Source organism: Protopterus annectens, chromosome 7.part0, assembly GCF_019279795.1.
Source record: "Protopterus annectens isolate FY-2018-M chromosome 7.part0, PAN1.0, whole genome shotgun sequence".
Lineage (NCBI taxonomy): Eukaryota > Metazoa > Chordata > Ceratodontiformes > Protopteridae > Protopterus > Protopterus annectens.
Genome location: NC_056739.1, coordinates 105324767 through 105342288, shown reverse-complemented (window position 1 = coordinate 105342288; position 17522 = coordinate 105324767). Strand labels below are relative to the sequence as shown.

Below are 17522 nucleotides of genomic sequence, written 5' to 3'. Positions count from 1 at the left end.
TGGAGGTGGCAGATTCCCTGTTTTTTTTCTTAAATATGGGCTTAGTCCTAGTACATCTGGCAGTGGCAGGAATACTAGTGTCTTTGTGGACATCATTTCAAAACATTGGACCATTCTGCAGACTGAAAGTAAATTAAGGGAACATCTGAATGACAACTGCGCATACTCCTTTCGTAAGGGTCGCTCTCTGGGGTCCTTGTTTAGCCACTACAAGAGGTGGAACAATAAGGACAATCTCTTAGCCCAAAGAACAGTCATTGGACAAAAACTGGTGGTTGTAGCCCATGTGAACATTGTACCCATTGCCCCAGGGTGTTCAAGACAGATAGTTTCAGCAGCCAAAATACTCCAATTGTGTACATCTCATTTTTTGCCAACTGCAGTACCAGTTGGGTAATTTATCTGGCAAGATGCACGTGCATGGCATTTTATGTAGGACAAACATCAAGGCCCTTGAAGTTGATAGGGGAACACCTAAGTGACATCAAAAACAAAAGACAATCCAATGCTTTGTATAAACACATTTTACAACACACAACTGGTGTCTTTAGATTCATTGTGATTGATTGTATTACTCACAAATGCAAAGATGCATGAAATTTTAAACAATAAGGAAAAGAAATGGATAGTTAAGTTGGGGGGATTGTTCCCACCAGGGCTGAATGAATATTTTTGAATTATGCTATTATCCAGTCAGATAGTAGATAACTTGAGGGCATTGTGTATAAATCCACTGTTCATGGAAACTGTTCATTTACATTTGTATTCTATCACTGAAGAAGGCTTTAGCCGAAACCGGTTTGATTTATGTGGGGGTATTCCTTTCCCCAAGTTTTTTAACATTAAAATAGCTATTTACATGTACAGAACTTGTGCTGGCTCATGCGTTTTGTTTCTTTAATTTTGGATGTAATGGGATCCTATCTCGCCTACATTCATAACAGATGGGTTCGGAGCCGATCCATCGGCTCCGACTCGGCAACTAATACACTAGCACAAAGTCTCTCATTGGCTGGGCTACTCCCTATCCCAGGATGCACTACACCTGCTTCCCCAGATCTCATTTGCCGCTTTACAAGCTGGACGTGGTCTCGACTTGGCTGGAGCTAAGTGGTTCTTTTTTTACCTTTATTGGTCTTTGACCTTGGGGTTTTTGTCTATATTAACCAAACAGCTGTTTTAACAGCTATTCCTTACTATTCATTACTATTTTATATATTTTGTGTGTTTGAGTGTCTTCTGGTACTTTATTCTTTTCAGTCGGGCAAGGCCCGTTTAAGTTAGAGGGCCTTTGCCCTACCTTTGAGTGCTGTTCAGCTTTAATTAATTTTTTTGGTTAATTGTTTTTCGGGCCAAGCCTGTTTAAATTAGAGGGCTTTGGGCCGTTGAACTTGTTTTGTCTGTGACTGTTTGTTGTGAGGTAAATTTTTTTCCTCAGTACTCGCGCCAGTGTGTCTCGCGCTTTTCAGTTGGCGCAATTTTGTTTATAGTACTTACTTGTTGTGAAAGTTACTTGTTGAAGGGCCTGTATTATGTCTAAGGAGCAAAAGTCAGGCTTTAAAAAATGCACTCGGTGCAGTTATAAAATGTCCATTACAGACAGCCATTCAGTCTGTGTTTATTGTTTGGGGCCGAAACACCTGCAAGAGACTTGTAGCGTCTGTCATGCGTTCTCCTCTAGAGTTCTTCAAGAACGCAAGAACAAGCTAATTTTGAAAGGGCTTATTAAACCTTCTTTTGAGGAAGCCTTGGATCCACCTGTTGCTTCCAAAAGAAAGATTGTCGGCTCCGACAAGTCCGTCGGAGCCGTCTACTAAAAGCCAAAATTGACTTCTTCTTCCTCGGCTCCACTGACTTCGGGGCCGAGGGTCGAGGTCTGCCTCGATACCTCCTGCCTCAGCTCCATTGGTTTCAGAGCCGCAGGTTGGAGTATCGAGAGGTGAATCACCTCCATCGGTTCCAATGGCTTCGGAGCCGGTGGAGGTGTGCAGTTCAGACTCTTCCCCTCGGCTCAAGAAAGCTCCGTCGGCGCCGATGGTGGTCCATGCTGTGGTGGAACCGGCGCCGATAGCGTTGGAGCCGTTTCGGAGCCGGTCCCCTTCTCTCTCGGAGCCGAGAGGAAAGTCTTCTCGATTGTCTACCTCCTCTAAATCATCGAGACTCTCTGATTCGGACCTGGATAGGGTGATACAGAGGCTATTCCAATCTCCAGTTTTTACTAAATTAGTCTCGGCTCCAGCACAGTTAGCTTCGGAGCCGATCCCCCCTCCAACACATTCGATTCCTCCTCCAACCTCCTCGGAGCTGTTGGAGTCGGTGGTGGTGGAGCAAAGCGGAGCCATACGGTCGGAGCAGAGACCCCTCCGAGGTCTCTCTGTTCCGACTATGCTTCCTACCCTGTCCTCCGGTTCAGGGTTTGGTACTGCGACCTCTTCAGCCGGGCCCGAGGGGAACACTTTGGGATTGGGTGCTTGGTGCCTAGTCTTCCTCTCGGAGCATCGGCTGCTGGAATTCCCAGTGCCATCGTGGCCTCTAGACCAGTGACCTCCTTGGATTCTGGAGGTCCGGCCTTTGAGGCCATGAGGAGCGTGCTGGCCATGCCTTTGCCAGTTCAGCAAGATTCTACCTCACCGTCCCTAGATTTGGAGACTGGTGCCTCTGTTGTGTTGCAGCTCCCGGCAGCGGGGCCCCAGGGCCTGAGGATACCCCCATCGGGGGTTCCCTTCTTCTGGGTGGTCCGTCCGAAACTGCTTCGGACGAACCCCCACGGAAGAAATTGTGTAAGAGGAAGCACGTAGACTCCCAAGATGAGTCTGTTACATCGGATACTGACCTCGATGACGCAGAAGGGTCCCCCAAATCATCTTCGGATGATATCTCCTTCTCAGATATCTTGGAGATTCTGAGACAGAGAGGTGACTGGCAAGCCAAAACCCCTTCAGCTGAGGAGTCAGTCTTCCTCAAGGCCTTTGGGCCCAGCCTTTCGCCTCCTGGGTGTCTCCGCCCTTCGATGAACTCCTTGATTTGGTTTCTCGAAGGGCGTGGGAACACCCTGATTCTGTGGAACCGGTGCCTGCGAGGCCCAATAAGTTTTTGTCAGCCCCCCCCCAGAAGGAATTTCTCACAAAGGGTGTGCCTGTAGATGCTTTGGTGGTGGCTTCTGCCACACAGCAGGACGTGGCAGAGGCTTCAACGTCTGTTCATCCTCCTAATAAGGATTCCAGGAGCATGGATAGGTACGGGAAGCGTACCTTGTCTTCAGCGGCCTTTACCTTACGGTCGCTGAACTACTTATGTCATTTTACGAGGCTCCAAAGGGATCTCCTCAAAGAGCTAAATGACTCCTTGTTGGTAATCTACCTGAGGCGCTGGCCCCGACTGTTGGCGCCCAGATGACTACCCTCTTTTCTATTGTTAACTCGTCCATGAGGCTCATTTCCTATGCGGCCGAAGGGCTGAGTAGAGCAGCGGCAACAGCCGTTCCCCTCAGGAGCCACGCCTGGTTACGCTTGTGTCCGTTGCGGAGGCCTTCAAGTCTTCCTTCACGACGCCTTTGATGGGTCATCTTTGTTTGGACCCAAGGTGAAGGACACACTAACTCGGTGCGAGCAGGAGGGCAAGACTTTGACTGCCGTTGGGGCCCGATTTTCCGCTCCTTCTAGGCCTTACCCCAAGGCTCAGAGAGGAGGGAAAATGTGGTTTAGAAAATCTCAGAAGTCTTTCCCTACTCCACCCAGTGATTCCCCCTCCAGAGGCAGGGGAGGGGAAAATTCTGGAAGACGCTGCCCCAGAGGTGGCAGAGGCCCCCGTAACTCTGGAGACCGCGATTCCTTTCGTGGTTCTTCATACAACCAGCGTCCCTGAGTTGTTGCCCAACTGTGCATCTCCGGAGCCAGTCGGGGGTCGATTTGTGGCGCACCCACAAGCTTGGGAATCCATAACAAGCGATCAGTGGGTGCTTCGCATTATTACCGGAGGATACATCATCCCCTTCAACAAACCCCCTCCTTCTTTAAGGGAAATCCCGGACGTACCACCCAGTCAGCGGGATCAGGCAGCATTAGAGGTTTCAAAGCTGCTAGAAAAAGGAGCCATCCAGCCTGTCCCCATCGACCAGATCGGATTAGGAACTTACTCAAGATTATTTTGGTACCAAAAGACAGGGGACTTCAGGCCCATTTTGGACCTCAGTTCATTGAATCGTTTTGTAAAAAGTCCAAATTCGAATGGTCACTCTTCAATCTATTCTTCCTTTGCTGGAAGAAGATGCATGGATGTGCTCCATAGATCTCCAGGACGCTTACTATCACATTCCGATAGCTCAAGAGTCCAGGAGACACTTACGCTTCCGCCTCGGAGTCAGTAATTTCCAATTCCGAGCACTGCCCTTTGGTCTCACCACAGCCCCCAGGGTGTTCACCAAGTGTCTGGCAGTGGTAACTGCTCACCTGAGAAGTCTGGGATTCCAAGTGTTTCCATATCTAGACGACTGGCTCCGTACTGCCACCTCCGAGCATCTACTATTCCAGGCGCTCAGCGCCACGTTCACCTTGGGCCGTTTCTTAGGGATTGCGTTCAATTTGCAAAAATCTGTACTACAGCCATCTCAGCGTATTATTTTTATAGGCGCAGACTTAGACACAAAAAGAATGTGCGCCTTTTTACCGGCAGCAAGAATTCAGGTCCTACAAGATCAAGTCAAATCCTGTCTTCCCCTACTAAGAGCCCCGGCCCATCAGATTCTACAACTGTTGGGTTCGATGGCGTCAACCATACTTTTAGTTCCCTTGGCCAGACTTCACATGCGAATTTTACAATGGCTACTGTTGGTTCAATGGTCTTATCAGGAACTTCCCTTGAACCATTTAATCATGATCACGGAAAGTTGCCGTCGAGATCTGCGTTGGTGGCTTCTCCAATCCAATCTCGACCAGGCGACCCTTTATACCTCAACGTCCGTTGCCACTGTGACTACGGACGCCTCCCAGGTAGGGTGGGGGGGTCATTACCTGGACAGGTCGGTCCAAGGCACATGGCAGATCCAGGAAACGCATTTGCATATCAATGTCCTGGAGATGAGAGCGGTACTATTGGTACTCCAAGCTCTCCATCACGCTCTCCCACAAGGCCCGATTGCTATCCTATCCGACAACATGTCGGTGGTGTGGTACATAAACAAGCAAGGTGGAACCAGGTCTTACCCACTGTGCAGAGAAGCCATGAGACTTTGGCACTGGGCGGTAGCTACCAACCGCTTTCTAATGGCAACGCATATACCGGGGAAATCCAATGTGATTGCGGACAGATTAAGCAGGACCATTCTTTTACCCCACGAGTGGTCCCTCAACCAGGGAGTAACTACGAAAATCTTCGACAGATGGGGTCTCCTTTGCTGCGACCTGTTTGCCAGCCCTCACAATGCGAAATGCAGAGAGTTCTTCACGCTGTTCCCTTCTCAGGGACAGATTCCCAGGGACGCTTTGACCCACATTTGGCCCCCCGGTCTTCTCTACGCCTTCCCCCCGTATCCCCTCCTACCGAGGGTGATACAGAAGGCCATTTACCTGGAGAGCGAAATGATTTTGATTGCCCCGCACTGGCCTCGTCAAGTTTGGTTCCCTTTCCTACAGAGGCATGCGATAGAAGGTCCATGGTTTCTGGATCCGGTGCCAGACCTGCTGACTCATCAGTCAGGACGGCTTCACCCGTCTCTCAGGTCCTTGAAGTTGGCAGCATGGTTACTCCACTTCCATCCTTAGTCCGAGACAATGCTCTTTCTCCGGACGTGGTCCACATATTGTCTTCTTCTCATAAACCTTCCACTATCAAACTTTATTCCAGCAAATGGAAAAGGTTTGCCTTCTGGGCTCAGGAACGGGGTATAGACCCTCACTGCACCAGTATCGGAGGTTCTGAATTTTCTGGCCTCCCTTTTTCAGTTGGGCTCTTCAGTTTCTACCATTAAGGTTCAGCTAGCAGCGATCTCTAATTTTCATGCCTCATTTGAACCTTCATTGATGTCTCTCAAACTTTGTAAGGCTTTTCTTAAAGGTGTGTGGCTCCTTAGGCCTCCATTATCTCATCCTGTCCCCCCTTGGGACTTGAATATGGTTCTTGCTGCCCTAACTGCCCGTCCTTTCGAACCAGCTGCTACCTGTGATTTAAAATTTCTGTCTTGGAAAACGGCCTTTTTAGTGGCCATAACTTCTGCCAAGCGAGTTTCAGAACTTCAAGCTCTTTGTTCTGATCCTCCCTATTTGATTTTTCACAAGCATAGAGTTTCATTGAAATTAAACCCTTCCTTTATACCAAAGGTGGCCTCCTCTTTCTGTATTCAACAAACTATAGAACTCCCTGTGTTTTTCCCAGAATTCTCTAATAACGCAGAATATACCTTGCATCAATTGGACGTACATAGACAACTGCGTTTTTACTTGAATAGAACCGCTCACACGCGGAAATCAAATCAATTGTTTGTTTCCTTTGCAATGAACAAATTGGGTCAACCAGTAACAAAAACCTCCATAGCTAAATGGATTAAAGATTGTATCATTTTTATTTATTCACAGGCTAACAAAGAGCTTCCCTTTCCAGTCAAGGCTCATTCTACCAGGGCAATGGCTACTTCTGTAGCTTTTCACTCCAAATTATCAATAGATGATATTTGTGCTGCGGCAACCTGGAATTCTCCGCACACTTTCATTTCTCATTACAAATTGGATGTGGTTTCTCGAGGCATGGCTTCCTTTGGTTCCACAGTTCTCAGGAGTGTTTTCCAATGAGCCACCCGGGATTTAGGTGCTAGGGACGCTGTCCCATCTGTTATGAATGTAGGCGAGATAGGATCCCATTACATCTTTTAGTTATGTACTTACCATAACCCGGATGTATGGGATCCATCTCGCCTACATTCATAAGTACCCACCCTCCTTCCCCCTTCCATTCGGATTTAGAGGAGCTGTAGTCCCATTTTGGTGATCTTTCTTGAAGAACTTTAGTTGGTTATAGTGACTACTAGTTTTTCTGTGTTTGCATGGATGTATGAAAGCGAACAAACAAGATCTGGGGAAGCAGGTGTAGTGCATCCTGGGATAGGGAGTAGCCCAGCCAATGAGAGACTTCGTGCTAGTGTATTAGTTGCCGAGTCGGAGCCGATGGATCAGCTCCGAACCCATCTGTTATGAATGTAGGCGAGATGGATCCCATACATCCGAAGTTATGGTAAGTACATAACTAAAAGTTTTGGAGCCGTGCACTTGCCATACGCGCAGGTCTTGCTGTTGGAGTTGCTTTCTTTACTCTCCCTTACCCCAGGACACCAAGAATATCTTTAAATAGGATACTTCTGTACAACAGCCATCTGTTATTTCCCTTTCTTGGTTAACCTTACATTATGGCCTGAGCAGTACTTTTCTTATTACCAGGCTGTATGGGCACACTTGGTGACTTCTTCCTTCTCAACAAAGGAGAACTAAAGATAATATGGGCCATTCTGTCTTTTCTACCTGGCATCCTACTGATATTTCTGGCATTTAATGGAGAGTAGCATCACTCTGAGGCATCCAAATCCATTGGATATCAGGCAAGATGGATAACTGTCCATCTGTGGCTAATTCTCAATGCAGCACTGAGCCTTATACTAAAGCATCTGCTTTTGCAGTGAGTGTGCTCACACAACTCATCTTTACCTCACATTCCTGATATTTTTTTCTATTGCTTCTGTGAACTTGTGTAAATGGTAGTTAATTACTGTTCCTCATAAATATCTGTTATTTTGTGCTGTGTACATTACACTGTGCTGATTGCTTACTATTCCAAGTAAAACTTTAGAGAAGAAAAGCCAGGTGTTTGTCTTTTGATTGTGCTTAGCAAAGCTACATTCCAGGCATTTATTGCCAGTTTTAACTTCTGTCTGATGTACTGTAAAGTTGCTTTGAGCTGCACGTAGGTTGTATGTCTTGCCTGGTGCTAAGTTAAGTTAGATCAAGCAGTGTTGGGAGGGCAGGTGTGCACTGTTTCATATGAACTGCTTTGCTGCACTGGTTGGTATGGGATGTACAGTGGCAGCTTTGGAATGCTTTGCTTGACTGAGGTGCAGATGAGAGACAGCAAAGGCGCTGTTTTTATGTCACTTTAATGATCAGACAGTGCAAACCCCGTATGAAGTGGAACAGCTTATGACATAGAGCTAGTGGGGATGTGTGATTATTTTTTAGGCATAAGGATGGATGCTGGGATAAATGGCAGCATGGTAATTGTGCCCACTAGAACAGCAGCTGTATGTTCCAAGCTTAAATTAAATAAATTAATAGTGTAAGTATATCTTATGAATATGTAAGTGTGCTGCTTTTGTGTTGCAGGCATTTCATTTATATTTAGGAAGCTGCTTGCAGTCTGTCATGCCATTCGTTTATGTTTGCTTATTTATTTTATGTAGAAAGCTTTCTTGCGGTGCATGTGAGCGTGCAGGTTTCTAACAGTTCTGTTGTTATATTTTGACTGCTGATACAGTGGATAACTTGCTGCTCCCCGAGAATAGGGCCCACCTCTCACTGGACGCACAACTGAAGGAGCTGCTGGACAAGCTGGACATGGTGAGCACAATGCGGTCCAGTGGCGCTAGGACCAGGAGGATCCGCCTGCTGCGGCGGGAGATCAACATCATCCGGCAAACATTGGGCCGGCAGCAGCAGAAGCTTCTCCATAATGGGGATGTGTGTGGGCAGCCCTGCCAGCACGAAGCAGAGCAAGACAAGCAGGACAACAGTACAGAACTGGGTAAGGAGCAATCATCATGCATCTTCTGTTACAGAGCCAGCGCTGTTATACTTCTACATACACAGTCATGCTGGGAGACTCTGGCACAGCCAATGCTCCTACACCATTAGCAGCAGTAGCCTGAGAGTGGACAGGACTGGAGTAAGTCTCTGAAGCCACAGGCAGCGCTCTGCACTGTCGCCAACTGCTGCCACTGCAGGGAGAGGCTGGGTCTGAGACTGTAGTGTCTGTGTATTTCGCCACAGCTGGTGATCCTTTGTTATTAACCTGCTTTAACTCGTGCTTAATAGAGAGAGGCTGGGACTACAGTATGCAGGAACACCTATGGTAGCCAGGACTTCTGTACCACTAGCCTCAGTGACCCTTGGTTGGAGAGGGTGTGAGCACCAGTTTAACCAGTGCTCCTGCACTAACAGCCTTGATGAAACTGGTTTGGAGAGGCTGAACTTGGAGCATTTGGTGGCTTCCCCATAATCATTGCTTCTGCATTATTATAGCTTCAGTATCTCTTGGATGGAGAGAATGTCCTTGGTGCATTTGCAGTCTCCCTGTAGGTACCTGTCATGTGCCACTAGCTTCAGTAACTGTTGGTTGGTGAAGGTCCGTCATTCTCCATCACCTGAGTGATTTTATTTGTAGTCTTCTTCCTCTCACATTATGTTCAAACTGCAAGAGGACTCAATCCAGTATATAACTGTACTTGATGTTTCATTATAGCAGGAACACTGCTCTACAGATGTCTTATAATAACCACTGTCATCAGCTGGCAGCACATGTCTGTAAGTTTTCAAGTAGTGATGCCTAATGTGTTCTTCATGTTGTGGAAGTGCTTGGGGATATGTTATAATTATGCAGCAATTTGGGAGGAGGTCTCACTGGTTCTTTGATTCGATCATTTCATAAGTAGTTTATTATACATTTAATTATTACAAACAGTGCAGCACCAAGCAGGCAGTAGCTTCTCACAGTGGGTGTTACAGAATGGTTGAAAGTCATTGTGATTTGTAGTAGTCTCCAAATAAGAAACGGGAACATATCCTTAGTATTTGCTTTTTTAGTTGTGTATTTTTGCTTCCTTTTTACAATCTCCTTCTCCTCCTCATTTGCAGTAGCCTCTTTGATGGTGCTGTCATTATTCTTTGCTGTCTAGGAGCTTTCTTCCCATTACTGTTGTCACACCAAATACTCCTGGTATTGCTCTATTTGTGTCAGGTTTTGTTTAGATGACCTTTATGCCTGGCAAGTATGAGATTATAACAGAGATTTTATATAGAGAGCTTTAGTGATGGTGAATCATTGACCATTCATGCTTCAAAAGTGGCTGACTTGTAGTGACATGAATTGGTGCAGACCTAGTTGGCCATGTGATGTATATGGCTGAAGCCTTGACTTTGACTCGCACACCTAACATGACACCTGAGTGCTGAAGAAACCAGTGTACAGGGAAAGCTGCCTGTTCGCCTCTTGAGGAAGGTGAGTAGGTGAGAGGTGCGCTTAGAGCATGCCTAGTCTGAGTGCTGGTGGAATCTGACAGCCAAAAGGGAAGAATGATTGACTGTACGTCCTGTGGACTGGGACTCTGTTGGGATTGACTCTATTGCAGTACTTTTTTTAACCACACCTTGTCACTTTGTCAAGCAAGTTTAGTGAGGGGGGGTTGGTGGTTGGTATAAAGGTCAAAGTGTTTACCTCACAGACACAGAGTGCAAGGCTGGATTCTCAACTTTGAAGGTGAATGGGCTAGGCTTAAATTTGCCAGCAAGAGGAGCTTCCTTAGTACTTGCTTATGAACAAAAGTTGCCAGCCATGCTTGTATATTAGCTGAGTCGAACTCTGCAAACTGAACCTTGTGGAAAAGCTAAACTGCATACCCACAGTACTGTGTAAAGTGCATAATTTTAGCTTTAACGTATGGGGGAGATTTAGCATAATGATTAAAGTCTTTACCTAAAAGATACGAGGGTTTGATTCTGAACTCTGGTTATTGGCTAGGCTTGTAATACTCTACAGACTGATAGCCTAGTGTTTACCTATGAACCTAAGGGGTATGCTCACCCCAGTTCAGTACAGCTAATGACTGTACATCTCATGCCCACTTCTTTTCTGAGAATTGGAGCATCCTAGCCTATTAATAGCTATGAAGCTGTTCCCATTTGGAGACATGGGACTCGCCCAAAGTAGGGACATTTTCAGGGTATGCCTCACTATCAGCTGTACAGGCCGCAAGGAAGAGAGATTTGGTGAGTGTGTGGGTAGTATGATATGAGCAAAAAAAAAAAAACTGGAAGAGACCGTTGGTATTAGCAGACCCTCTCCATCATACATATAAATATATATCTATATCTGTATATATACACGCACACACACACACACACACACACACACATGTAGAATTACATGCAAATGTCTGTATGTGTCATCCCATCCACTCCCCAGATTTCTGACATCCCACTTTTCTTTCAGAACTCTAGATGTAGGCATGACATAAAAATCCCTGTCCTGTGATGGATAAGCTACTTTCAGGCTAAAACTGTGCGCCAAATGTACATAATACGTGTGAGCGTGTTAATTTATAAATAGTTAGGTTTGTATGAAGAAAATGTCTAGATAACCCAGAGTGAATATTTTTTATAACACAAGATCTTCCTTTGAGAGGCTGTTGCATTAGGTGCTGACAAATAAGGATATTCATCGTGCTATACTGCTGCAGTCATCACACTTGGGCTATCCTGTCGTCAGGAGGTCCCGCAGTCGGCCGAATCCCAAAGTCCTGGTCCGGCGTCGGTTGTCGTCGCCTCTTCCCTGACGTCAGTGCGACAGGGGTATAAAAGAGACAGCCGACGCCATTTTCTTCAGTCTTTCTTGCCGCGCGGTGCCCGAAGCAGAAGCAGTTCGCAAGTGCCGGTCGGCCAGCTCCTGAAATTTTCGAATCGAGTTTCAGCCCGAAGTCTTCTCTAAAGCTAAGTACCCCGTTGGGGAAACTTTTCTTGCCTCAGACCGATGTCAGACAAAGTTAATGATTGTATTTCTTGTGGGAAGCAAATACCTCATAAGGATTTTCATTCTTATTGTATTCCTTGCCTACGCCCAGACCAAGACGTCTCTGGTTGTCGGTTTTGTGCTAGGTTCAACAAACATACAATTAAGCGTCGGGCAGAATTCGCCCAGCATTATTTTGGCAGAAAATTTAACTATAGCATGCTGTCGGAGCAACTGACATCAGCAATGATTAAAAAATGCAAAGATAAGGACCGGCAGCCAAGGCCAAGACCAGATACAGAGGCCTCAGCAAGGCCTGACGTCGGTTCTCTAGTTTTCAGCGAGGCACCTTCGCAGCCCCTGACTACCGCTGATTCAGAATTTCTGACGGCATCCCAAACCGAAGCAGTTGGGCCTCAGGATCCGGTTCCACCTCACTCCTCGGACGCCAGCCCCGACGGGGATCCGGAAACTTTGGATAGGCCTTCGGTCTCAGAAGGTGTTTTCAAACCGACAACAGTCTCTGCCAAGCCTTATGCTAAGCTCAAAGCCCCCTTGAAAGTTAGAAAACCGGGGCCACACACCCCCCCCACAGGCTCCTATGCCTAAAAAACAGATGCTTAAGATGGCTGAGGATTTAATTACCCTTATCAGGGGATCCCAACCCCCACCTGACAAAAGGCCTAGACTGGAGGAAGATTATCCTTCCTCTGACCAAGCATCCATTTCCTCAGGCAACTCTGACGACCAGGATTACTCCGTCCCTCCTTATGGAGACTCAGATGCTGAAGAGTCCATTCCTTCTGTCTCCCCCCCTGAAGACTACTCTTTTGGGGAAACTTTACACACCATGAGGGAACACTTCCACTGGGAAGGCCAAGATTACTCTGACTCCAAGAAAAGACTCCGTGAGTTTCTTCTTCTTCCACAGCATAGACCCCTGGCAATTCCTCCAGTTTTAGACATTTTGGATGATGTTTTCTCTGAATCCAGTTTAAACCCAGATTCCTTACCTCCAGCACCAGCTAAACCAGACAGATACTACCGAGTTCCTGATACTCATAAGTTTCTATACAAAAGCCTTAATGCAGACGCCAAGACCATTTCCCAGGGTCCCAAAGGGGTTAAAGCCTCTACTGCTAAGAATCCACTTCCTTCTGAAAGAGATTCCAGAGCATTAGAAAGATGGGGAAAGAAAGTGTATACGTCTGCCACTTTGGCCATGAGGGCATTAAACTGCCAATTCCACATGCTAAAATACCAACAGTATTTGATTACACAGTTAAAGCAGAAGCTGATCCCTCAGACAGATCAACTAGATTTGAAAGAGATGCAGGATTTGCTGCATGCAGCAGAACAGGTGGGAAAACATACCTTACAGTGTGGTTTTGATTCATTGGAAGCCTCATGTAGAGCAGCTGTCACAGGGTCTGTCATACGTAGGCATGCTTGGCTTAAAGAACAAGCCTTACCAGAACATGTCAAAGCAAAGTTATTGGATGCCCCATTGCAGAAAGATGTGTTATTTGGTGTCAAAGCAAAGGAAGTTTTAAAGAAAATGGAAGAAAAGGCAAAATCTATGCAAACAGTTAAAGATTTTTTACAGGTACAACCTCCTCGTTTCAGCAGAAACTGGCCATCAAAAAACTGGTCCTTTCCTGCATCAGACAGACCCCAAAGAGGTAGGTACAGGAGCCCAAGGGGCAGAGGCCAGCCACAAGGTTCTTTCAGGCCTAGACAATGGCATACAACAACTCAAAAGAGGTGGAGACGAAAGATCTCAACCCTTCAGGAAACAAACACAATGACTTCCCTCTTCGCCTGCCAAGCAAAATTACCCTGGCAGCACCTTTGGGAGGAAAACTGGCTCTATTTCCACAAAATTGGCACATCATAACAAAGGACAAATGGATTCTGGACATTATTACCCGAGGCTACAGATTTCATTTCCACACTTTACCACGGATGAGAGGCATGCCAAATCTGCCTCCAAACCAATGGGCAGAGGCTCAAACACAAATTTCAGCTCTCATGGATATGAAAGCAATTCAAAAGGTACCTACAAAGGAGCAACGTCAAGGTTTTTACTCAAGACTGTTTCTAGTCCCAAGAAAGAACAAAGCCTGGAGGCCCATCTTAGACCTCTCAATTCTGAACACATACCTGGAGGTACCCAAATTCAAAATGCTCACACTACAGCAGCTCCTTCCCATGCTGGGCAAGGAGTCTTGGCTGGTAACGTTGGACCTCAAAGAGGCATACCTGCATGTCCCTATCAGACAAGATTGCAGAAGATACCTCAGATTTCTGGCAGGTACAACGCATTATCAAATCTCTGCATTGCCCTTTGGCTTATCTACTGCGCCCAGAGTATTTACGAAATGCCTGGCATCAGTAATTGCATATTGCAGACAACGAGGAATACAAATTTATCCATATCTGGACGACTGCCTGATCCAAGCGGACAGCAAGGACATTCTATTACAGCATCTGGCTTTTGTAACACAGCTGCTCAGTTGCCTAGGGTAAACAGTAAACAAAAGAAGTCAAAACTAATACCCTCGCAACAGATAACATTCCTGGGTGCCAGCTTAAATACAACGGCCCAGATGGCTTACCTCACGCCAGACAAACAAAAACAATTGACTCAATACTTCAAAAAGATAGCAACTTTTACCCAGCTCACTGCAAGGAAAAATCCTGCAGGCATTGGGGTTCATGGCATCATGCATTCAACTAATCCCATATGCAAAGCTGCATATGAGAAAATTACAATGGTACCTGAAAAGTGTATGGTCTCAACACAGGCACAGCCTCGAAACAAATATACCTATCATTCCCTGCCTTCAAAAAGAGTTCCTATGGTGGGCTCAAGCATGTCAAACAAACAAGGGTCTTCCTTTTGTCTTGCCTCCAGCAAACCAAACCATGACAACAGATTCTTCAGACTACGCCTGGGGAGCACACATGGCAGGTCAGTGCATACAGGGCAAATGGTCTGCAAAACAAATGCATCTTCACATCAACCAAAAGGAGATGCTAGCTGTGCAAAATGCACTGACAGCCTTCAAGGACCTCTTGCATCCAGGACAACTTCTAATAAGGACAGACAACACCACAGTTATGTGGTACATAAACAAACAGGGAGGAACACACTCCTTCCCTTTATGCAGACAGGCTATGACCTTATGGAACACAGCATTGACCTACCAAGTACATCTACAAGCACAATTCCTGCCAGGAAAGGAAAACATATTGGCAGACTAATTAAGCAGAAATATGGCAGACCCTTACGAGTGGAGACTACACCCACAAGTATTTTCAATGATAACTCAAAGATGGGGATGTCCAGACATAGATCTATTTGCCTCCCCCAACAATTGCCAATTACAAAAATTCTGCACAAGGACTTATCACTCCCTAGCCTGGAAAGTGGATGCTCGGTCATTTAGTTGGACAATACTGACAGCCTATGCCTTCCCTCCACTACCTCTATTGACCAAGGTATTATTGAAGGTCAGATCAGAGACACCACAAATGATCCTCATTGCTCCGGACTGGCCACGCCAGCAGTGGTACCCATTACTAAGGAACTTGACTCACAGCCCTCCATGGATCTTGCCTCAATTCCCACTACTGTTGACTCAGAAAAACTATCAAACCCGTCACAGCCAGCTCAGAACTTTAAATTTAGCTGCATGGAGAATTCTTTAAATCATCAATCAACACTTCTCTCAAAGGACGTCCTGAATGTAATTATGGAGGCCAGGAGGCCCAGCACCAGGAAGACTTACTCAGACAAATGGAAAAGATTTTGTGCATGGCACCAGGCTAAAGGTCAAAACCCTTGGATACCAAACATTCCTCACATACTGCAATACCTAACTGGGATGCTACACAAAGGCCTTTCCTTCTCCTCCATTAAGATCCATGCTTCAGCCATTTCAGCTCAATATAATACGGATCCCCCAATTTTCTCACACCCTTTACTTAGGCAGTTTCTCAGAGGGGCTAAGAATATAAGACCCCCCCCAGAAAACCACCAACACCAACTTGGGACCTGAACTTCGTTTTAGAAAAGTTAACACTACCTCCTTTCGAACCAGCATTCTCAGCAGAACTACAATACTTGTCTTGGAAAACAGCCTTGTTACTGGCTATTACCTCAGCACGCAGGGTCTCAGAACTACAGGTACTTATGGCAGTGGAACCTTTCATCATTTTCCATCAGGACAGAGTCTCTTTACGAACTAACCCTACCTTCATGCCCAAGGTAGTATCCAGTGTGGCTTTGAATCTGACCATTCATTTACCCACCTTTTATCCTAACCCACAGAATAAAGGAGAAAGGCTCCTTCACTCTTTGGACATTCACAGACAGCTATGTTATTATTTAGATAAGACAAAGATCTTCAGAAAAACTGACCAACTCTTAGTATCATATGCTGCAGGTTCACAAGGAAAGGCTATTTCAAAACAGACCATCTCCAAATGGATAGCACATTGTATCCGCTTTTGCTACTCGCACCATGGGAAGGCAGTGCCTGTCAATATTAGATCCCATTTTACCAGGGCTACTGCAACCTCAGCAGCCTTTCTCAGAGGGGTTCCAACCAAGGACATTCTGGAGGCAGCTACTTGGAGTTCAGTGCACACCTTTACCAAGCACTACCACCTTCCATTATACTCAAAAACCAGAGCTGGTTTTGCCACTGCAGTTCTGCATGGCATCCTAGCATCACCTAACCCAGTTTAGTACCAGCCACCCTTCCATAGCTTTGGGATTCTACCCAAGTGTGATGACTGCAGCAGTATAGCACGATGAACATAGTATAGTTTTGTACCTACCATAAATGTAGATGTTCGAGTGGTTATACTGCTGCAGTCCAGGTTACCCTCCCACCACCCCCTCTACATACCAGGGTGTTAGTTATAACTCCAAGTACATCAGTCTATTGGATGCATGTCTATATGGTGTCTTTGCTAACAGCTAGTACTATTGCTTATCTACTAAGGTATTGTTGCATAGCTATTGTATTGCCTTCCTAGTTGGGGGCACCTGACATCTGGGGCAAGAAAAACTGAAGAAAATGACATCGGCTGTCTCTTTTATACCCCTGTTGCACTGACATCAGGGAAGAGGCGACGACAACCGACGCCGGACCAGGACTTTGGGATTCGGCCGACTGCGGGACCGCCTGACGACAGGATAGCCCAAGTGTCATGACTGCAGCAGTATAACCACTCGAACATCTACATTTATGGTAGGTACAAAACTGTACTTTATATCTGTTTCACAGTGCACCTTTTTTCTGACCACCTGCAGTCATCTGATTGGGAACATCTCGTGTCCCTCATACAACAGTCATACGTTACTGGTCTTTACATAGTCTTTGTAGCCTTCCTGCATCATGCAGGTACTAAAAGTCTACAGAACACCAGAAACAAGCTTGCAGAATAGCAAGAAAATACCTCCCAAAATAAATGCTAGCATTGGAGAACGAGTATGTGTGAATGCACTTGTGTTTATCTGGGATTAAGACCCATTCTCTCCACAGGTCATCTGTTAATATACAATCATTCACTCCATGATATTTTTACCTTTGTACTACATTTCTTTCTGAAATCTAATACTGCTATGTATATTGTATTTATGCTTTTCCAGTCTGCATTTTCTGTTCTACCTCAGTTAGAAAATCTATTTGTGGTTTATCAAAATTGCTGTCTAACATCCACATACCTTCCTTGAACTCTAATGGTAGATC

General features: G+C 45.9%; 1 protein-coding gene across 3 annotated transcripts in view; it reads left to right on the top strand.

The window, feature by feature from the left end:
* Window positions 1-17522, top strand: part of BRPF3 (bromodomain and PHD finger containing 3) — a 1617494-nt gene that overhangs the window by 660714 nt on the left and 939258 nt on the right. For 2 of the 3 annotated variants that reach the window (XM_044076533.1, XM_044076535.1), the window contains one exon: window positions 8512-8778. The exons of the other annotated variant lie outside the window; for it this stretch is intronic. In XM_044076533.1, coding sequence (XP_043932468.1) covers window positions 8512-8778 — 267 coding nt within the window. The remainder of the gene's footprint in view (window positions 1-8511; window positions 8779-17522) is intronic. 3 annotated transcript variants of the gene reach the window in all.